Genomic DNA, 24,307 nt, shown 5'->3' on the forward strand with positions numbered 1-24,307 from the left:
TCCAAGCAAAAGAAATACAAAGACAATTGAAAAAAGAGTGGAAGAATTGTCTTTGTATTTCTTTTGCTTGGAGTTCATTGAATTTCTTGGATGTGTTAGTTTATCATTTTCATCAAATGTGAAAAATGCTTTTCATTATTTCTTCAAAAACTTTTTTGTAACTTATCTCTCTTGCCTTTTTTTGGCAAGTCTCCAATTACATACATATTAGGCCAGTTGAATATGTCTGTTTGCCCTATTTATTTATTTTTGGTCTTTTTAAAATCTCTATGTTTCATTTTAAATAGTTTCTATAGCTGTATCTTCATTATCACTAATCTTTTATTCTACAATGTCTAATCTGCAGTTAATCTCACCTTGTTATTTTTCATCTTGGTCATTGTAATTTTTATGTCTAGACTAATCTTTTCTTCCATAGTGCCTAATCTGTAGTTAATCACATCTTGTTATTTTTCACATCTTAGTCATTGCAGTTTTCATGTCTGGATGCTCAGTTGGGTCTTTTTAAAAATCGTGCATGTCTCTACTATAGGTTTTAACATATAGAACACAGTTATAATGACTGTTTATATGTTTATGTTTGGTAATTTTAGCATCTGTATCCATTTTAGGTTGTTTTCAATTGATGGATTTTCTCCTTGCCATGGGTCATATTTTTCTGTTCCTTTGCGCATACGGTAATTTGTTCACTGGATGCCAGAAATTGTTAATTTTATCTTTCTGCCTGCTGGATATTTTTGTATTGCTATAAAATTATTAAACTGTGTTCACAGTTAAGTTACTTGGAAACTGATCCTTTTAACTCTTACTTTTAAGATTTGTTAGGCCAAACCACAGCTGTGTTTAGTTTAGGGTTAATTATTCCCCACTACTGAGGCAAGATCATTCTTGGTTCCATACTCAATACCCACGAATTATAAGGTTTTCCAGTCTTGTTTATAGGAACGTGTGCTAATCCCTGCCATGTGTGAGTTCCAAATACTGTTACCTTTACTCATTTTGGAGGGCTGTTTCCTGGGCTTTCGGTAGTTTTCTCACATTCTGATGAATATTTAAGATAGACTCTCTGCATATCTCCTGAGTTTTCTGTGTAACTCTCTCCTATCCAGTGAACTATTCTGCAAATTGTAACTGTCTTGGTGTCCATGAAATCTCAGGTTTCTCTCCTAAAATTAGGTTGCCTTCCAGGTTCTGCCTGGATTTCCCCTCCTTGCCTCATGGCCTGAAAACTCTCTTAAAGCAATAAGATTGGGCATTTGTAGGTCTCACCTCCTTCGTGTCCCATAACTCAGGTGTCACTGTTCTTGTTGCTTGATGTTCGGTGTCTTGAAAACCACTGTCTCATATACTTTGTCTAAGTTTTTGGTTATTTCAGGTGGGAGGGTAAATCCAGTCCCTATTTTTCCATGTTGGCTTACAGCAGAAGAACCAACACTGTTTTTTGGGTCATATATAATATAGTAAAAGTATTAGAAAACTTAACATACCCAGCACTGACAATGTTCTTGCACATATTGTTGACAATATAAATTGGTACAAACCTTTTGGAAAGAAACTTGGCAATACTTACTAAAATATTATTATTATTTTTTTGACAGAGTCCAGCTCTGTTGCCCATGCTGGAGAGCAGTGGGGCGATCTCAGGTCACTCTCTGCCTCCTGGGTTCATGCCATTCTCCTGCCTCAGCCTCCTTAGTAGCTGAGACTACAGGCATCCGCCACCATGTCCGGCTAATTTTTTTTTTTTTTTTTTTTTTTTTTTTTTGGTATTTTTAGTAGAGACGGGGTTTCACCATGTTAGCCAGGATGATCTCGATCTCCTGACCTCATAATCCGCCCGCCTTGGCCTCCCAAAGTGTTGGGATTACAGGCGTGAGCCATCGTGCCCAGCCAATACTTACTAAAATATTTTAAAATATTTCATCCCAGCATTTTGGGAGGCCAAGGTGGGAGGATCATTTGAGCCCACGTGTTTGAGACCAGCCTGGGCAACATGATGAGACCTGTCTCTACAAAAAATAAAAATTAGCCTGGCATGGTAGCACGTGCCTGTGGTCCCCGCTACTTGGGAAGCTGAGGAAGGAGGATGGTTTGAGCCTGGGAGTTCAAAGCTACAGTGAGCTGTGTTCACATCACTGCACTCTAGCCTGAACAGACCAAGACCCTGTCTCAATAAATAAATAAATAAATAAATATGTGTATGTGTGTGCATATATATATATTTCTACTCTATGATTAACTGATCTTCTTGAAATCTAGCATCCAGAAATATAAACAAAAATGCTTTTTCATAATATCTTAATAACAAGGTTATACATAATAAAGGAATATTGGTAAGAACTCAAATAGCCAATCATAAATGCAAGTAGCATATGATTATGTAATATAGGGTAATACATATCATACAGCAGGGGTCCCAAAGCCCTGGGTGACGAACTGGTACTGGGCCACATAACAGGAAGTGAGTGGCTAGTGAGAGAGCAAAGCTTCATCTGTATTTACAGCCGCATCCCATCACTTGCATTACCACCGGAGTCCTGTCTCCCATCAGATCAGCGGTGGCATTAGATTCTCGTAGGAGTATGAACCCTATTGAGAACTTCGTACGCAAGGGATCTGGGTCATACACTCCTTATGAGAATCTAATGTCCGATGATCTGTCACTGTCTCCCATCACCCCAGATGGGACCATCTAGTTGCAGGAAAACAAGCTCAGGGCTCCCACTGATTCTACATTATGGTAAATTGTGTATTTCATTATATATTACAATGTAATAATAATAGAAATAAAATTTACAATAAACATAATACGCTTGAATCATCCTGAAACCACCCCCCGCTCCTCCTCCGCCCCCCGCAACACCAACTGGTCTGTGGAAAAATTGTGTACCATGAAACCTGTCCCTGGTGTCAAAAAGGTTGAGGATTGCTGTTATATAGTATATGATTATAATATTTCTAAAGAGTGTGTCACAATACAAATAAATGCTTAAAATATGTATAAATAAAATAGATAATTAATGAAATAAGAATTTGTGCTAATAGGAAAACCTAGAACCAAATGTATAAAAATATCATCACCAAATACAACAAAATGGTTGTATTTGGGAACTGGGTTTATGAGTAAGTTTTCATAATGAAGAAAAAACCTTGAAAAAGATTGTGATAATCTCAGGTTCATGATACTTTAAAAAAGAAGCCAGTCTATTTAAGTCCATATAAGAAAGTAGGTTGATTTGAAATTTAATGGAAGTTGTTAACGAACAAATGTAGTAATTTTACTTAAGTTAACCAGGCAGCACTTAGCAATTGGCAATCACTACTACATGGGGATATCTTGGAAGGAGTAAAGTAACTAAGTATTATTTTGGGGCTGAGAAAAGACACTAATGCAGATGGATAACTGCCAAGAGTTATAGTGGTTTAGAAACTGGGTTTAGGAGTCAGGCATGCTTCTATTAAAATTTTTGCTTTGCCACTTCTCAGCTGAAACCTGAGATAAATAACTTAATTTCTCTGAACAATCGTTTCCTCACTTACAAAATGGAGACAATAATGATGCCTGTGGCTGGGCGTGGTGTTTCACGTCTGTAATCCCAACACTTTGGGAGACCGAGGTGCGAGGATTGCTTGATGTGGCAATCAAAACGTGGTGAATCCCCATCTGTATGAAAAATAAGTATACATATGTAACAAACCTGCACGTTATGCACATGTACCCTAGAACTTAAAGTATAAAAAAAAAAAAGACCTCAAAAGCAATTGCAATAAAACCAAAAAACAAACAAACAAAACAAAACAAAACAAAAATACAAAAATTAGCCATGTGGTGGTACAAACCTGTAGTCTCAGCTACTCAGGAGGCTGAGGTGGGAGGATCATTTGAGCCTGGGAGGTCGAGGCTGCAGTGAGCTGTAATTGTGCCGCTGCACTCCAGCCAGAGCAACAGAGCGATATCTTGTCCAAAAAAAAAAAGCCTGCTTCAAAAGACTGCTGTGAAATTAAGAGAGTTAATTTACCTTTAATACTAGCTGTCATTCTTTGAGTACTTACTATGTGCTACAAGCTCTTTCAGGTGTTGTATTTATATTAACTAATTTTAATACTCTCAATATTCCTATCAGGTAGGTAGCATTATCATCCCTATTTTTCAAATGAGGAAACAGATGCAAAGAGAAGATAAGTACTTGCCCAAAACCACATAGTTATTAGGTGGCAGAGGAGTAGAAGCAGACTAAATTAGGAAGTTACTGTAGTAGTCCAGAGAAAATAGTGACTTGAATTGAGGTTACGGCAGTGGAGATGCTAGTAATGTGAACAGAGACTTTATTCCAGTGAACAATTTGCAAACAGGGGAGATACAGACTTTGGTGTAAAATGAAGGTTTGTTTCAGAGAACAAACAATTTGTGTGTGTGTTTTTGAGTCAGGGCCTCACTCTGTTGCCCAGGCTGGAGTGCAATGGCACGATCACCGCTCACTGGAGCCTCAAACTCCTGAGCTCAAGGGATCCTCCCACCTCAGCCTTTCCAGTAGCTGGGACTACAGGCACAAGCCACCATGGCTGGTTAAATTTTTAATTTTCTTGTAGAGATGAAGAGGACCTTGCCCAGGCTGGTCTTGAACTCTTGGGCTCAAGTAATCCTCCTGCCTTGGCCTCCCAAAGTGTTGGGATTGCAGGCATGTGCCACTGCACCTGGCAAGTTTGTGTTTCTCTCTTTATTTTATTATTGTTATTATTTTTAAGTTCCGGGGTACATGTGCAGGACGTGCAGTTTTGATATATAGGTAAACATGTTCCATGGCGTTTTGCTGCCCCATCACCTAGGTATTAAGCCCAACATGCATTAGCTCTTTTCTAATGCTCTCTCCACCCACCCTCCCTCGACAGGCCCCAGTGAGTGTTGTTCCCCTCCCTGTGGCCATGTGTTCTCATTGTTCAGCTCCCACTTATAAGTGAGAACACGCAGTGTTTGGTTTTCTGTTCCTGCATTAGTTTGCTGAGGATAACGGCTTCCAGATTCATCCGTGTACCTGCAAGTTTGTGTTATTTTTAAATATTTATTTATTTATTTGTTTATTTATTATTATTATTACTTTTTGAGACAAAGTCTTGCTCTGTGACACAGGCTGGAGAGCAGTGGCTTGATCATGGCTCACTGACACCTGAAACTCCTGGCCTCAAAGCTATCCTCCTGCCTCTCAGTCTCCCAAGTAGCTGGGACTACAGGTGCACGCCACCATGTCTGGCTATTTTTTTTCTTTTGTAAGTGGGGGGGGGGTGTCTCACCATGTTGATCAGGCTGGTTTCCAACTCCTATGCTCAAGTGATCCTCCCACCTTGGTCTCCCAAAGTGCTAGGATAACAGGAAGGAACCATCATGCCTGTGAGTTTGTCTTTTATAGCAATAATTCCAACCAAGGTTCCCAAAGAGGTCCATTTATGCAAATGAAGGATTCAAACTTGCTTAGTTCTGATTGGTTGACACTGCCAAGTCCTGATTGGTTGATACAACCGATCCCTGATTGTCCAGGGCAGGTGAATTCTGATTAATTGGTTTCCAAGTTCCATACTAGAAGTCTGTCAGACTTTTCTTTCAAACAGCTTGGGGAGGGGTGATCTGCCTGCAGTTTATCTTGGCACCAACAATAGGAACTGGTTTGGCTTGACTGTAGAAAGTGAGGTCCTGTGATACCTTTACAACATCTTTCTGAGAACAGAGTAAGTGACGGCTCTCTCATGAGCCATGGCCACCTGGTTCTGTTATAACTCACTTCAGTTAACCACAAGGAGTCCATTTTGTCTGTTGACTAAGCATACAGGGACATACTGTAACAGAGGTCAAACAGTATGGTGCATTTATGTCTGTAGTTTTGCTACCCTCTCAAAAAGCTATCGCTTACCACCATTAAAGGAAGTCATTGGAAGCTAAGACAATTTTAACCTCCTCTGAAACCTAATAAAAGGTTTTAATATAAGTAGAGGTGTTTAAATAGAAGGTTTTTATTAAGGAGTGTTTAAGATATACCATATGGAAGAAGTAGATGAGTTCATCAAGAAGAACCTAGTTGTTTACGAATTAGTACCTTAGAAATATCTACTCCATTATTTAATGACTAGTGTTAGCTGTTTTAATAAAGATACTTTTAAAACCACAAGAGGGGGGAAAGTATGTTAGTTTTCTACCTTAATTACACCTGGTAGTGTGAAACATGAGAACATAACAACCAATATATTTTTTCCTACTTTGTGGAATCATACCATAAATGTAGACAATGTACTTAAGCAGAAGTAAATATCCTCTTGAAGGTTATCATTGCCAGCCTAAATCTGTAATGTAAGTGAAAGCTGGAATTTCTGACTGCCTCACCAAAACACATTTAAGATATTCTGCAATATTTGCTCACATACTCTCTACTAATATACAAACTAGGGTCATGATGTAGTCCATGGTCAAGAAGAAACAAATCTTGTCACCAAATAGAAAAATTGGATTTTAGGGTCATGTGCGACCCTGTTATGTTTAGTGTCAAGCTTACAGATTTAGACTTTAAAATAAATTTCATCATTCATCAAAACAAAACAAAAGAACCCTTGTGGCTGGGCATGGTGGCTCGCTCCTGTAATCCCAGCACTTTGGGAGTCCAACGTAGTCAGATCGCTTGGGCTCAGGAGTTTGAGACCAGGCTGGGAAACATGGTGAAACCCATCTCTACAAAAATTACAAAAATCAGCCGGGTTTGGTGGCGGGTGCTTGTAGCCCCAGCTGCTTGGGAGGCTAAAGTGGGAGAATGGCTTGAGTCTCGGAGGCAGAGTTTGCAGTGAGCTGCTAGATTGCACTTCTGCACTCCAGCCTGGGTGACAGAGCCAGATCCTGTCTAAAAAAACAAAACAAAACAAAACAAAACCCCTTGTAATTTGGGTGCATTGCCATTAGGAGATGCCTTATAGCAGTCCAACAGAAATTCATAAGTTTAATCAATTGAGGAAGATAAACCAAAAAATCGAAACTTGTAAACCAGTCAAGTTTACTTGAAGTAAATGCCATACAGAATGGTTAAGATTGAAGCAAATTTTACAGTAAAAAAATATGATTAGACTTTCATAGATGCCCAACTGGATTCTTCAACATTTCATTCCAATCTCCTTTTTTTTTCCCTTTCTGTTGCCCAGGCTAGAGTGCAGTGGAGCAGCTAGGGCTGACTCAGCCTGGAAGTTCCAGGCTCAAGAGATCCTCCCATCTCAGTGTCCTGAGTAGCTGGGACTACAGGTGCACATCACTGCTCTCGGCTAATTTTTTATTTTTTTATTTTATGTAGAGACAGGGTTTCACTGCGTTGCCAGGGCTGGTCTTGAACTCTTGGGCTCAAAGATCTTCTCTCCTTCATCTCCCAACCTGTTAGGATTATGGGCATTTTATTATGCCTTCTTAGAGGTGGTATGATAATTACTTAGGTTTTACTTTTAGGAATTTGGATTTCGCTTGAAAAGACCGTATTTCGTTGTTCCCTCTCCCATAGTGCAAGAAGAGGAAAATATAAAAGACACACTTGCCAAAAAGGGCATATGTCATGGTCTTAGACTGTTTTGTGTTGTTATAACAGAATATCTGAGACTAATTTTTTTTTGTAGAGATAGGGTCTCGCTATGTTGCCCAGGCTAGTCTCGAACTCCTGGCCTCAAACAACCCTCCCATCTTGGCCTCCCAAAGCACTAGCATTTTAGGCGTGAACCATCAAGTCCAGTTGACACTGGGTAATTTATAAAGAAAAAAGGTTTATTTAGCTCATGGTTTTAGGAGTTGGGAAATATGAGAAGCATGGTGCTGGTATCTGCTTGGCTTCTGGTGAGGGCCAAGTGCTAGGCCAAAACACAGCAGAGAAGGTCAAGGGGAAGTGGTCAGTGGGAAGAAGAGAACCAAACAGGAGGAGGAAAATGGCTTTGTAACAATCTGCTCTTTCTGGAACTAATCCAGTCTCAAGAGATTGAAAATGCACTACCAGGAAAACAGAACCAAGACATTCATGAGAGTTCTGCCCCATGACCCAAATACCTCCCAGTAGGCCCCCTACCTCCCAACTCCACCACATTAAGTATCAAACTTCAACATGAGTTTTGGAGGGGGCAGATCATCTACAAAACAGGTGTTTTTCCATGTTTATACATAATAGCATGTTTGTTTCCATGTTTATACATGAAGAGGAGATTTTCCAATGTAATCCTAAGGAAGACTAAAAATCTTCCTCAACATTATGTTTTCTAATTGGACGTAACAAGTTTACAGCAATTTTGTGTGATGTTTTACTTACTTTCCTTTGACCAAGCTACACTAGCAAAATTTAACAATCTCTGTATTTTTACATACTACTCTAATAAGAAAACTCTTCAAAATTTGTAACAGACCGATGTCATGTACACAAAAACATTTAGGACATATTTTAAAGAAGGATTTGGAACATATATTTTAAATAAATTTCATGATATCAGGTTAAAATACTAGAAACACAGAGGTCAAAATCTGGGATTGCATTAGAGGCAGTAAGCAGAAACTGGAGTCAGGTTAACTGTTTATAGTGAAAACACAATGATTAGGGGAGGCAGGAACTTGGGGTGAATTGACAAAGCTATAATCTCAACAGTAACACTAAAGGAAGTGCCCATTAGTGCTGGTAGCACAATAGTATGGAAGAATTTAGGAACTGCTCTGCTGTTAACTCATGGTCCACTCAGATAGGTGTCCTATTGGCAGAATGAACTTAGAACCATTGAAAATAACCATTAATATGCTAGTTACTTCATATAATTATCTCATATAATTCTCACTACAATCCTAAAGATAGCTAATAATGTAATGATCTCTGGTTTATAGATGAGGTATCTGAGACTTTCAGAGGTTAAGTGACTTGTCTAACATCTCACATTTTTAACATGTCAGGGCAGAGATTCTAATCGAGATGGAAAATAATAGTGTTTGTTGACATCAACTTTGAAGACTAGGTATGTAGTAGCTTCTTTTAAGTAATAGTGATCATTCGTACATTTGCCCAAATGCTTTATGGGTTAATAAATATTAACTTTGGGATTAATTAGTTTGTTAGGATTGGTTAAAGCAGGACAAAGGATTATCTGAAAATGCAGAATCAAGAACAGATAGGTGAAGAAGGATCAGAGATGCTGTATTTAGTATGTGGTAAATTATACTAAAATACATTAACGTATAGTCCTTTACAAGGCCCCATGAAAGAATAGGGATTTTTGGAAGAGACTGAAGATCAAGTTACTAGACAGAGGAGGGCCAAGTGAGTTTCCTCTTCCTCCTCATCACTAATCATTTTGTATGCATTTATCAAGGCTTTCTCTAATTCAAGACTGTGCTGAGATTCGAGTGAGCAGAACTGCATATCTTATTCCAGCTGCAGCTAACTCCAATAGTTTAGTATGGGGTAAAGCAACATGTTTTCTCAGGTTTTTGATACATGTTTTGATTACACCCAACATTTCATTTTTTCCCCTGAAGTTAGCATTTAGTTGAGCTGATGTTTTCAAAAAACATACTACAGAGATTTTCATGTTGTTTTCCTGGGTCTTGATCAAGATTTTAAAAAATTCATAATATACTTTGAGCTATTTAATCTCCAAGTTGATTGCCTTTTTCTGGATCCTGAGCTAAAACATATCTCACATTTGATTTATTTACAGATTAGTAAGAACATCCTGTACTTTAGCCCAATAATCTTGACCTTTAATAGAATTTGTAGCTTTGGACATTTGGTTGTGCCTTTCTTTCTCCATATATTTATAAGTGTTTGTTTGGAATAGCAGTGAATAGAAACTGGTCTGGAATTTCAGAAATCCTCTCTAGAGTTCTTTTGAACAGAAATTACATTTGGAGTCTGCCAGTGATTTAGTAGAGGCTGCATGTTTTGTTCAAAACTCCCCTACTTTCCCCCCGTTCTCCTTGTATATGTCATATAGTTGGTGACTTACCAACACACATTTTGTAAGTTTGGCTTGGATAATTCGGACTGCTGGCTGTAATTCAATCAGTTACCAATGTGTCTTTTCAGGGATTGCATTGCAGTGGTAATCAGTGTAAAATATCCTCTAGTATAGACTGAACCAAAAAATTCATGCAATGTGTCAGATATGTCTTTACCCACAATTATCAGGACATTTACTAATTTTCTCCTTGGCTTCCTACATTTTGAATGTTCTTTATTATTTTAGTTTTTGAAGGAGTTTTGAAGGAGTAGAGGTGTGTAAAGAGATTAACACTTATTGAGTGCCCAGTGCTATAGTATTACTGGCATGGAGAGTTTCTGGCACAGAGTAATTGCTCCTTAAATCCTTATTAAATGAATGAATGAATGTCAGGTATGTGCCTGTCACTTTACATGTATGACTTTATCTATTCTTACCACAATCGTATGTGAGGTATGTACTATTTTCCCTTATCTATAAAATGGAAGAATAATAGTACTTACTTTACAAGGTTGTTATGAGGATTGATAGACAAGTATATGCAAAGCAGTCTCTGGCAAGTAGCAAACACTTTAAAAATATTATTATTATTATTGTTATTTTCCATTGTTACATGTGAAGACACTGAAGTACCGAGCTTTCAAGTCATTTTCCCAAGTATTGCACAGGGAGTTAAAAGTTCAGAATAAATTTCTAAACTTTAGGCCCTCTCTTCTAAATTTTTTGGCCTTGGTGTTCTTGTCAAAGAGCTCTACAATATGTTATTTTGTTTGATTTTAATGTATACATAGCTTACTTAATAAGCGTCCCATTTTCTTACTTAGATTATCTTTCAACCTTTTGAAAAATTATTTTCCTTCTTAAATTTGGCTGTACATGACTTTTTTCACTGGACAGGTATCCTGATAGGACATATATTTCCTGGAGTCCAATACATTGTTCTAAATAATTGCGAAAATTCTCATTGACTAATTATTAAAATATTTTCTTTCCTAATCTTTTCTCTAACTAATGAACTTAGTGTCCTTTCTCATTCATCTTAATTCTGAAGTTCTCAATTAATTATGAATTATTAATTAATAATTTGATTTAAGATATAAGGAAGATGAGGTATAAGGTGCAACATGCCTTTTTGACACTGGTGTGTTTTAATAATTTATCTCACTTGCTAATTCACTATACAGAGTGTGATTCTCTGTTTTCTTTCTTCTGGGTCATGCATGTGGTGAATGTAATTTCTCATGACATAATCATTTTAGTTAACCAGTATAGCCACAAAGCATTTTAGACAAGTTGTTAATTCTTTCCTGTAACCTTTTATAAAGTAGAGCCTATGGCAGATACACTTTTTTGAAGTGGAGATTTCTCTTAAAAAATGAGACTGCTGACACATTGCTCAAATTGAAATGGGTGTAAAAGAGATACATAGGATATTCAATGATAAGTTAATATGTCCAAGCTTTCTGATAGTTTTCTTCATCAACTTTACTGAATACTAGTGAAAAAGATTTGAATGACTGTGATCGAGAGTGGAGAGGGTAGTGGGTAAAGGGATGGCAATGGCCTAATTGGTTGGGTGATAAATCCGGCTAGATAGTCTGGGGTTAAATTACGGAGGCCTGGAATGCCAGATAAAGGACTTTGAACTTTCTTCCCTGTGTCCTCTACATTAAAAATATCTTCAGGTTCTGAGAATGAACTCCTAAAATTCAGGATCGATTGGCTTCATAATATCCAGGGTTAAATCTTCAGAATTCCATCTAAAAACAAAATCTGTATTTCAGAAATAAACTTTAAGATTGTTTGATGATCAAAGAGATTTTCATCAGGCAATACTGACACGATGAGAAGAAACTAGAGATATTTTGGAGATCTTGGCACAACTTCAAAGAGTGATAGAACAGAATGTGGATAACTCTTCCAAGTTTTGGAAGGCAACAGTCTGGCTGAGACTTATATACATTGAAACGAGAGGCTTCCTTGAAAACATTTTACAAATCTTTTCCTATTATAGAATTCTAAACTATGGAGAAATCCATGTATGCCCCAAACTCAACACAGCACTCATTTCCCTCCCCAAATGACTCCCCAGGGTTTCTCTAACACTGTAAAGGATTCCTGAGGCATTTGCAGTAAGCTTCTCAATAAGCTGCCCCATAGCCCTTCTAAGTGCTGTTTCTGTATATTCTGAAACGAATCCCTTTCATCCCTAGCTCACATATTTGTTTCTGTTTTGCAGAACGGAAACAGTGAAGCAACTTAGAGATTTGGGGACATACAGCCCAGATGACCTATAGTTCGCCTGATGTTTCGCAAGATTTTGGTACCCAAAGCAGCAGAACCTGGATTTAGCATCCTTCTTCTCATCATACATTTCTTAAAGCAAGCGTTCTGCACTTTCAAACATCATCTTTTCTCTATCCAACACCTCCTCCTAGCCCGCCCCCTGGTTCCTTCCCACTCTCTACCTCGCCCCCCCTGCCCCGCCGCCCGCCCCCAGCCTGCGCATGCGTCCTAAGAACCCCTTACACTCGCGGCACAGGCTGACAGTATTGTCGGGGGCTATTCTCTCTCCCAGGAACATGGCGGCGAGTCAGGGAGGAGGTGGTAACAGTGGGGGCGGCGGTTGTGGTGGAGGTGGAAGTAGCGGTGGCGGTGGCACGGCCGGAGGGGGAGGTGGCGGGGCTGGAGGGGGAGGCGGCAGCGGCGGCGGGACCCTGGTGGTCCCCATCCCGGTACCGACTCTTTTCGGTCAGCCGTTTCCCAACGGGCCGCCGTGGAACCCGGGTAGCCTGCAGCCTCAGCACACCGTGAGGAGCCTGGACCGGGCCCTGGAGGAGGCGGGCAACTCCGGCATCCTGAGCCTCAGTGGTCGGAAACTCCGAGACTTCCCGGGCAGCGGCTACGACCTGACGGACACCACCCAAGCAGGTGACAGGACGGGGGGAGGGGAAGCTGGCTGTGAAGGAGGAGGTGCGGGGAGTGGGTGGCTGCGTGGCTGCGTTGTTGGACTCTGCAGGTCTGGGCGGGTGCGCGGGGGCTGCCAGACTAACAAAGTCGGGGCAGCCAGTTCTCCTGAACGTGAGGGGCAAAGCAAACAATCGGGAAGGGGCGGAATGCTGCCTCAAGGATGTATGGAAACTGGTGGGATGTTAAGGGTGAAAGAGCATCATTGTTAAAGCGAGTTTCCCCAGTTTGGGTGGGAGGGAGGCATTGACACCTTCCTTAACGCACTTCTTTCAACTCTCCTCGATCTTCCCATCTTTCCCGGAAAACCAAACCCAACCAAACTAAACCAAACACAAAAATCATAATCTCTACATATTCCTTAAAGGCATACGTGCCTGAAAGAATGGCATATCCCTTTTCAGAGTACAGCAGCAGGATTGCCATGGCTTTTTTGTGTGGTTTAATCATCCTAGGATATTCTTGACTTCTTTCTTGTCACGTATGCCTTTAAAGACTGAGGTTTTTCATTTTCCTGGTGTTGAGAAGGTAGTGGTGGTTAAATTAGTATTTGCTGCAGTGGCAAATTAAATCATCAATCACTTACATGTCTGCTTACTAGAAGAAAGCTAATCCTTGCTTTAAGTTATCTTAGAGTCTTAATTTTTATAGTAGAAAGCCAACAATTTTAAGGGCATTTTTGAGAAAAAATTAACTCCATTCCTTATGGAGTTGTGGATTAAAGGTTTATCATTTTGGATGAGAAATTGGCTATTGTAATGTTCTTCATATACTCTCTGGTAGTCTTTGTTGTGGCTGGCGTTTTTTGTTAGGAACACACTCTCGTAAACCAGTGCTGGATTATTTTAGATATGTCTTGATTTGATGAAAGGTTTTTTTTTTTTTTTTGCTTTTTGTAATCTTTAAATTTGTTATTTGTTTCTGTTTTCATCTGCTTTGCTGAAATAAATCCTGGACAAAATTATTTTAATAGATGTCGTGATTTTGAAACAATATAGTAAGTAAATTCACCCATAATGAGGAGTAGAAAATACCTCTTATTTTCAAAACAAGACAATTTCAGTTGTATTCAGTTTTTAGATCTTAAATCAAGGTATTTGTGTTGGAACAAGGTGGGGAGAGGACGAAAACCTAAAATTGAAGCTTTCCACCCAGTGATTCTTTTAGGAATTATCCTAAGAACTATGAATGTGTAATCAACCACTGATTTTAGATTTCATAAAGCATGTTTGCGTTTTTACTCCTTCACTGAGAACAGATTTCCTAAATAATGTGTTCACATATTCATGACTGTTAGCGAGGTATTATGCAACTTGGTATGTTCTTCAAAGGCTTCAAGTAAAACAGTTTCAGACTGCATCATTATAGTGATTTTTTTCTTTTCTTTTTCTTCTTTTTGTTTTTGCTTATTGTCTTTATAACCTATAAAGGATTCTTCTACCTGCAGGACAAAGTTTAAGCATCCTAGCTTGGCATTCAGGGCTTTCATTGTTAGGCTCCACTTTATTGTTGCAACCTTGTCCCTCAAAATGCTCCCACATAGAATCCTCTCTTCCAACTAGGTCCACTCTCTGTCTCTCAAATATATTTTGTGCATTTCTGCCTCATCTTTGTACAAGATTATCTGTATGCCTGGGATTTCCCTCTTTTCTCCATTTATTTAATTTTATTGAAGCCCCAGCTCTTCCAAGAAGTTGTCTCCAACTCCCTTAGTCCACAGGAATCTCCTGTTTCTTTGAATTCCCATGGTACTTATTGTCTTTACCACTTACTTGGCAGTGCTGGCTTTATTTTCTTTTTATGTTTCTGTCTTGCTATCCCTGAGAAGAAATAGAGCCCCTTAAAAGGCAGGGCGTAACCATATACTTGTTCAGTCTTCTCATTATATATTCCCTTTATTGTATTTGATAATATTTCTCATAAATATGAATATCATCTGATGCAGTTACAGCCTTTGGCTTTTAAACCTTCAGTTGGTTTTCTGAGGCAAGCTTCAACACAAAGCAGAACCATATCTGTTCATGGTAAACATTCAGTCATCATAAGTTTCATTTTACTTTTTCTCTTCAGTTGAATGAGCATTTCTTGTGGGAACATTTCAAAGATCAGAGTAAACCAGATCTTGTGCTGCTCTTTTTTTTCCATTTAAATTAGATATCTTTGGGTGACTCATTTGCCATTTGTTTTTGACAAAATTTAGCCATGAAATTTTTAGGGGCAGTATTTTTTAATGTAAAGAGACCACTATTCATTATGTGTAAATGAAAGCAGGTACATTGGAACTGAAGAAAAATAGAGCATGTTTGAGATTATACGTACATATGTACATACACACACACATACATACAGGAACACACATACAGTATATTCTCTATTTGATGAAAATGATCTGATTGGTGATTTTGTTATACTTAAAATGACTCTTAGTGGAATAATGTTTCAGAACCAAACTGATTAGTTAGACAAGCATTCCTTATTGCATTGGGAAGAGACAAGAGGAAGGGAAAATAGCTAAGAAGCGGTTAATGTTAATCTAGGTGAGAGGTGGTGAGAATCTGGGTGAAACAATATTGAATAAGGAGAAATTAATACATTTCAAAATAAGTGGGGAAAGATTTTTTTTACGTTAAGATGAAATAGACACCTGGTTCTCCACCCTGGCTGTACATTACAATTGCAAAGGAGATTTTTTGTTTTTTGTTTTTTGTTTTTAACCCTGCCTGGATCCTACCCCAGACCAATTAAATCAGAATCTCAGGGGCCAAGGAACTTAAGGCAAAAAAAATCTTCCCAGGTAATTCTAATATGTACTCAGGACTGAGAAACCCTAAAATTGTTTATTTTTGCAGCATTCAAGAAATATTTGTTCTTTGAATAAGAACATTGATAAAAGTTTAGATATTAACCTTAAAGCCACTTGTCAAGAGAGTCAAAACCAAAACTAGGAACTAAGAACTCAAAAATTGTTTCAGATTGTTTGATAAATTTACATGAAGAAAATGGTGCCCCCCCCAAACATGTAGCAGCAGAATCTTTTCTCTGCTAACAGGCTTCCTATGAGGGAAAATGTATTTTAGGCAGCTGTTTGCAGAGTTTATCTTTCGTGTCGTTTTACCTCTCTCTGCATTCCTAGTGTCTGTTCTTCACTTGCCCCCTCCCTTTGTCCCCATCACACTTTTCTTCAAACCTCACTCCCCTTACTTTATTGGGATAGAGCTCAGGTAAATGATTATGGCAGCCTGTTTGGAGATTAACATTTAAAAGGGGGAGTTTGCTAATTTACTTGAATCTCCAATTGGTGATTGGAGATTAATGACCTTTTTGAGTAGATCTCCCTTCCAGATACTCCTTGATTAGAATTTTTACCCACATAAGGACAAAAAACAGTGATCAGAAAGTTGGTAACCCATTTCAGTAAAGTAGCTGACTCTTGCTGTAATGTCTTCTCCGACATGGTTGGTAGGTCGATTTGACAAGATGAAGGGAAATTGCATAGAACTTTTTGGTCCATCTGGATACTATGATAATTTGTTGACTTGAAAGTGATTTTAATGGTTACCCAAACAAATCCTGAAACCTTGCATAGTTGACTCTGTCACCAGTGCTACAAGTAAGTGGATATGTTTCAGCCTATTTGCAGCTGCTCCCGCTGCTGCTTTATACCTGTTTATGTACATGAGCAGTAGGTCTGTGAAACAGATTTAGGAATTCTTATATCAGATTGTGCCATGTCCTGGATAATCACGTGTTTTCCTGTAAACCAGGAGTCAACTCTAGTATTTCCTACATGGCTGGTTCACCTTTTCAACTGTAGGGCATGGTGCATTGTATCAGGTTGTAAAATGGAGCCAGATAAACACAGCATTTGATTTTGTGAGGTGAAGGGGTCCTCTCAGTGCATTTAATGGAATGAGCTCATAATTGTGATTTTGTGGCCTTATTCAGATATCTGCTTTGCTTTATTTAATAAATGTCTTCCTGAAAAATCAAATGTGAAGCACATTTTTGACAGTTAATTGCTATAGGTTGAATCTGAATTACTGAACCTTGTACTGATTTATTGAGTGATAAGTTCTACAGCATAAATAGTTAACCCTTAATTTCTTTCATTTAAAATAAAATGTTATCTTTAATTGAAGGGTACATTCATCATTAAGATAATACCATTTATACAGCTCTTTATACATTTCTAAGTACTTTCATATATATTATCCTATTGTATCCTAATAATAACCCTGTGAGCTTGGCAGAGTACATAGTAATTGCTTGTTGTGGTTGAGAGAGGTTAAGTGATTTGTCCAAAGTTAAATGGTGAGTCTGGCAGAGTGTGTGGGTCAGAGCCTAGGTTTTTCAACTCCAGTGCTATCCTAATGTTATTTCCATTGTAACACATTCTCTCTTTATAAAAATGCAGTTATTAAACACCGTGCCAATAAATAGGTTATTTATTCTGAAAATTCAATGCTTATTTAACTTCATAGGTTATATACCTTTTGTTTGTGGTATGGTGTGTTTTGTTTTGCGTGTGTTTGCATAGCTATCATGCCTCTCTTTCTCATGGTTTTAGAATAGATTCATTAAGCATTTATTGAACTCCAACTTTGGAAACATGATTATGGCTAATAGAAAGAGACATGGTTTTTGAACTTAAAGGGTTTATACAATAGTCAAATGTGTACAGTAATATAACCGTTAGAAAAGAATTTCATTATAATATATAACAGTATTCAAAATAATATACTTCAGTATGCTGTACACATAAGAGATATGGAACTGTGGCATAAGGCTTAATTTTAGAGGGGATTAATTTAGTTTGAGAAAGCTTCCTGAAAAGTTAGGTTAGGTATTTGTTGCATTGCAGGTATAAGAACAGAAGTGGTTGATTGGGATGTTTCAAAATTGGGGTTAGTGGAATACTTTTGCTTAAGGTTTAAATTCGATATTTCAATTTAGATTATTTGTGATATAAATTCTGAAGCATTTATTTGGCATGAAGGTAGACAAGATCCAGAACCTCATTGAGAACATAAGAAGTAATGCTAGGGACACTTACTACAAATAAAGATAATTGAAGACTTACAAAATTGATTTGCTGGGAGGTGCCATTTGTTTAAGTTCCTAGGCAACAGTGAAACTTTGCAAAAGAGGCGTATTGTTCTCCCAGCCCAGCCTAGCAGCCCACTCTGTGACATGCCTTAACTGCATGATACCCACCTCCCCATTCTGCAGAGGATAGTTATCGTCATGACCTAGAAAGGGAAATCTTTCAGTTTTCTTTTTTTCTCTACACTTTGAGTGTATTTGGGTGCTTCTTAAAACATTGTAATACTCTTATAATCAGTTATCTGGAAAGTTTCAGAAAGGGTTGTCTGCTTCTCGTTTATAGAAAAAAATATCTTACACGCCAGGGAACCATTTAATGTAATTAAAGAAAACTGTATAAGCCAGTTTAATAACAATGTAAGTTTATGTTTACTCTCACTTTCAACTAGTGCACTCAATCTGCTGAAGGTCAAACTGTAATGTTTAATCTTTACATTTCTCTTGTTTCATGTAAATCAGTAGCATTCCATTAACAGAATACCTGTCAGTGGACTGTAATGGATAATTCAACAGTGGATATTTTCTAATGTATTTTTTATGTCAAATTTTTTGAGGAGAAGATTTTTCCAAATAAGAAAGGAAGTTCTTTCCTTTTCAGGAACACTTGATTCTATGTAGTCTTTTATAATTTGTGACAGAGAATGTTGTCACTTTATTTTTAAATTAATTACTTGTCTCAGTAGAATATTAGAGATTCAAGGTGACAAGAGACAGGTGTAAGATAACTATGACATAAACTTTTCTTTGAACCATATGGAGACGAACCGATTCTAGAACATTTGTGAATTTGGATTTCACTCAGAAATGGCTTTTTGTTAATGATTATGTTCCTAAGAGAATCTAGGGTGTATAGTCTAGAATTTTTCACTTCTTAAAAAAATAATTGCAATATGTAAATCCTTAGTATTTTGAGCTACTTGGTTGGGGATGTCTATGTCAATGGAAAATAATTACATTTAAAGGTATTTGTGAATTAGAAATAGTAAATTAAACGTAAATGACTGTGTCCTTAAACTACCTAGTGAGTATATAAGAATGGATTTGTCATATCCATATTTTGTAAAGGTTGTAAAGTTGCTACTTTCAGTGAGTTAATGATTTCATAATGGTTTAAAATAAGAACTCGTATACCTATTATATCCTAGATCAGTAGTTCTCATTGTGGGGAAGGGTAGGGTTGGAGAGGTTGCCTCCAGAGGATATTTGACAGTATCTGGAGACTTATTTTTATTTTTATTTTTTTAATAGACAAGGCCTTGCTATGTTGCCCTGGCTATGTTGCCTGGGCTGGAATATAGTGGCTGTTCACAGGCTCTAACTCCAGGGCTCAAGTGATCCTTCTGTCTCAGCCTGCTGAGTAGCTTGGACTATAGTCCTACAGCACCACAGCTGGCTGAAGACATTTTTGATTATCACAATTTGGGGGTTGCTGCTGACATCTGGTGGGTAGAGGCAAGGGATGCTGCCAAGCATCCTACAATGAAAAGGACAGCCCTATACAACAAAGACTTAACTTTTCTAAAATGTCTATGGTGCCAAAGTTGAGAAACCCTGGGTTAGAGTAAGATAAATGGAAAGTGCCGCATAGGTTCAAAGAGAGAGAGATGACATTTGATCAGGTTGTTGCAACAGCAGAGCGGGGCTTTATAAAGAAGTTGGAGGATCGGCCTTTAAAGAGGAGGCATCAGATTTTATAGTTAATTTTAGAGAGAGGAAACTACATGAATGCTGATATCTCAGAGTCTCCTCAAACCCAGTATATCAAATAATGAACTCTCGTTATTCACCCTAGGCCCCCTTGTCACCCAGATCTAAAACCTGGGAGTTATTCTCCACTCTTCCCTTTCCCTCACCCTCTATATCTAGTGAGGGCCTAAGGCCTGTTGGTCATAACTCTTTGAATAGCTTTCAAATCAGTTTCCTTCCTTTCTATTCTCAATGTCATTGTTCAGATTCTCTATTTCTCACCTTTAACTGGACCTGTCAGTAGTTTCCTAAATGATCTCTCTGCCTCAAGTTTTCTTCAACTTCAGTTATTAGCCCTTCACACTGTAGCTAAACCATTCTTTCTAATATGCAAATCTGATTGCAATATGTTACTAAAACAATGTTACTAAAACACCTTCAAGCCAGTAGCCAGTTTTCAAACCATACGTTTCAAAATCTTATTTCCTAATTCCTTGTTTTGAACATTAAAAAAGGTAATACATACACTATGCTTTAACTGTGGTAATTTTTATATTTTATTAGTTAAAATTAAATTGCTAAGATTCATCCAAATTGTTATGTAAAACTGTGGTTCATTCTTTTGAATGGCTGTGTTATCTTGCATCATATGAATATACCACCTTTATTCACTTTCTCACTGATAGCCATTTTCATTCACCCCCTCTTTTTCTCTTGGGAATAGCACTACTATCAACATTATTATACATGTCTTTTGTACTTGTGCAAGGATTTCTCTTATGTATATACTCAAAAATGGAATTGCTGGGTTGTATGGTATGTCAGTGTTCAAACCGGTTTATAATTTCTGTTTCCATTGACATGTATAGGAGATCCTGTGAATCTATGTGCCCTCCAAAACAGTATTGTCAAATTTAAAAATTTTGGCCAAGTGTTTTTAAAATGGTATTTCGATGAAGTCTTTCTTGAATTACATTCCCCTGATCACCAATGATGTTAACCTTTCTTCACATGTCTGTTGGTCATATGTCTTTCCTGTACTGTGAAATAACTTTTCATTTATTTTGCCCATTTTCTGTTGGTTGGTTGTCCTTTTTTTTTTTAAAAAAAAAAATAGAATTCTATGAGTTTAAAAAAATGCTCCTTATACTAAGCATTTGTTTTGTATATTTTGAATATCTTCTTGTTTATAACTTGCCTTTTTGCTTTTTGAGGGGTGTTTTGATGGACAAATTTGTAAATTTTAATACAGCCAAATGTATCAGTCTTGAATTTTATAGACAATTATTTTTGTGTCCTATTTAAGAACATGTAAAATATATTCATCTACATTTTTTACTAAGAGTTTTAGTTTTGTTCTTGGTATTAAAGTTCTTAATTCATATGGAATCGATTTTTGTGTATAGCGTGAGGTGGAGTTCCATGTTCCTGTTTTTACATATGGGTTATCTTTTTTCAGATCCATCCTTACCTATGTTGGCGCTCAGAAAACAATATCCCCAAATGAAGGCCTCAGCAGCAGCCTCAGAAGCAGAAGTTTTGCACTGACCTTGTCCTGCCCTCCTGTCTCTCGGTCCCATTCTCCTCTAAGGCTAACCATAGAAACTAGAATCCCTCTTCCCCAGGGAGGATCATAGAAGCCAGAACCCCTTTTCCTAAAAGCCAGCCATAAGACCTAAAAATAATCCTCGAATTTCCCCTCTGCCTTTCTGTGTAAAAACTGGCCACAAAGAAATTATCGGACTTAACTTGTTTGACTGTAGGTCTTAAGACCCCCATTCCAGAGAGGGCCCTGCCCACAGCCAGAGAAAGAAATACAGGCTCAGAGAGGCCTAGAATAATCTATTTAATAGGTAGACAGGCCTTGCTGGGTTTCCCCACTCAGTCTGTCAGCTTTAGATCATATTATTTTTGTCCAATCATATTTCTGCACAGCTGGGCTGTCTATACTTTGTTGAACCTAAGTGTAAAATAGGCAATTCCTCTTTTGGGTCTTAATTCTGAGGGCTCCCATATATATACTTTAGATAAATGTGTATGCCTTTTCTGCATTTCAGTGATTTTTCAGTGAAATTGTGAAACTTTAGGGGACCAAGGGCCTTGGCTTCTATTCTATATCTACTTCTTTTCTTTTATTTCTTTCTTTCTTTTTTTTTTTTTTTCAGGGTCTCACTCTATTGCCAAGGCTGGAGTACAGTGGCACAATCATGGCTCACTGCAGCCTCAACCTCCCAGGCTCAAGTTATCCTCCCACCTCAGCCTCCTGAGTAGCTGGGACCATAGGGGTGTGCTACCATGCACAGCTAATTTTTGTATTTTTTTGTAGAGACAGGGTTTCACCATGTTGCCCAGGCTGGTCTCGAACTTCTGGGCTCAAGTGACCCACCTGCCTCAGCCTCCCAAAGTGCTGGGGTTACAGGGGTGAGCCACTGCACCTAGCCTACTTCTTTTCTTTTTAACACTTTATTGAGAGTTCACAGACCAAAAGTGGACACATTTAAAGTATATTGTTTATTGGTTGTTAGCTGTGCAGCCATCACTATAATTTAGTTTTGGAATATTTTCATCTCCCCCGAAAGAAATCCTGTACAAATAAATCCCTTCCCATTCTCCCTGCCTCCTCCCCAACCAATCAAACCCTACACAACCATTCATCTATTTTCTGTCTCTATAGATTTACCGCAACTGTACATTTGATGTAAATGACTTCATTCAGGATGTGACCTTTTGTGATTGGCTTCTTTAATTTACTATGTTTTCAAAGTTCATTTATGTTGTAGCATGTATCAGTATTTCATTCGTTTTCTTTCTGAATAATATTCCATAGTGCATTTTGGTTATCCATTCATCAGTTGATGGATAATTGGATTGTTTACACTTTTTGCATATTATAAATAATGCTGCTATGAACAGTGATATACATGTTTCTTGTGTAGCCATATGTCTTCATTTCTCTTGGTTATATACATAGGAGTGAGATTGCTGGGTCGTATGGCGATTCTGTGTTTAACATTTTGAAGAAATGTCAGATTGTCCAAAGTGGCCACACCATTTTACATTTCCATCAACAGTATATGAGAATTCCAATTTCTTTGCATTCTCAACAACACTTGTTTTTATCTTTTTGTTTATAGCCATCCTAGTGGATGTGAGGCAGTATTTCTTTCCTTCTTTTTTGAGACAGAGTTTCGCTCTTGTCGCCCAGGCTGGAGTGCAAGGATGCAATCTCGGCTCACTGCAGCCTCCGCCTCCCGGACTCAAGTGATTCTCCTGCCTCAGCCTCCTGAGTAACTATGATTACAGGTGTGCGCCACCACGCCTGGCTAATTTTTGTATTTTTTTTTTTTCAGTAGAGATGGGGTTTCACCATGTTGGCCAGGCTGGTCTTGAACTCCTGATCTCAGGTGATCCACCCGCCTCAGCCTCCCAGAGTGTTGGGATTACAGGCATGAGCCACCGTGCACAGCCTGAGGCAGGATTTCATTGTGGATTTGATTTGACTTTTCCTGATGACTAATGATGTTGAACATCTTTTCCTGTGCTTATTGACTATTTGTATATTTTCATAAGCAAAATGTCTATTCAGACCCTTTGTCCATTTACTAATTGGGTTGTCTTCATGTCTTCATTACTGAGTTATAAGAGGTTTTTTTTTTCTTTTTTTTAAAAATTCTGTATTCAAGTCTCTTAACAGATGTATCGTTTGCAAATATTTCTTTCCTATTCTGTTCGTTCATCTACTTTGAAACACAAAATTAAAACATACTGATATCACTCATTTTATCTATTTTCTTATGTTGCTTGTGCTTTTCGTGTCATGTCTAAGGAAGCGTTGCCTAACCCAGGGTCAGAATGATTTATCCTTATGTATTTTGAGTTTATAGTTTTAGCTCTTTCATTTTTTTACATTTAGCTTCACTGCTTATTTAAGTTGATTTTTGTGTGTCATGTAAGATCAGGGTCCAACTTCATTCTTTTACATGTGGATATCTAGTTGTCCAAGCACCATTTTTTGAAAAGATCATTTTTTTCTTCATCTAATTGTCTTGTCACCCTTATTTAAGATCAGTTGACCATAAATGTCAAGATTTATTTCTGGACTCTCAATTGTATTTCATTGATCTATATTTCTGTTCTTAACCCAATACCACACTGTATTGATTATTGTAGCTGTGTAGTAAATTTGGTAATTGGGAAGTGTGAGTTTTCCAACATTTTTTTTTCAAGATTTTTGGGGCTATTCTGGGATCCTTGCAGGAATTTCAGGATAAGCTACACAATTTCTTTGTAAAATGCAGAATGCAAGTTGGGATTTTGAAAAGGATTATGTTGAATGATCCATTTGGGGGAATTTTGCCATCTTATCAATATTAAATTGTCCAATCCATGAATAGGAGATGTCTTTTCATTTATTTATATCTTCTTTAATTTCTTTTAACATTATTTTGTAGTTTCCTATTTTGTAGTTTTTGATACTGTTGTAATTGGAATTTTAAAAATTTAGTTTTTGGATTGTTCATTGCTAGTGTGTAGAAATACAACTGATTTTTTTTTTTTTTTTTTTTTTGAG

At 37.7% G+C, this 24,307-nt stretch overlaps 1 protein-coding gene across 2 annotated transcripts in view; it reads left to right on the forward strand.

Annotated features, from left to right (window-relative positions):
* Positions 1-12,514: 12,514 nt before the first annotated feature.
* LRCH2 (leucine rich repeats and calponin homology domain containing 2) overlaps positions 12,515-24,307 on the forward strand; it is a 134,653-nt gene continuing 122,860 nt past the window's right edge. Inside the window, exon 1 of one of the 2 annotated variants that reach the window (XM_023203053.2) lies at positions 12,515-12,912. In XM_023203053.2, the coding sequence (XP_023058821.1) occupies positions 12,564-12,912 (349 nt within the window). In that variant the 5' untranslated portion in view covers positions 12,515-12,563. The remainder of the gene's footprint in view (positions 12,913-24,307) is intronic. The other variant, XM_023203055.1, reaches the window with a different exon arrangement.

Source organism: Piliocolobus tephrosceles, chromosome 12 (assembly GCF_002776525.5).
Source record: "Piliocolobus tephrosceles isolate RC106 chromosome 12, ASM277652v3, whole genome shotgun sequence".
In the NCBI taxonomy this organism is placed as follows: Eukaryota; Metazoa; Chordata; class Mammalia; order Primates; family Cercopithecidae; genus Piliocolobus; species Piliocolobus tephrosceles.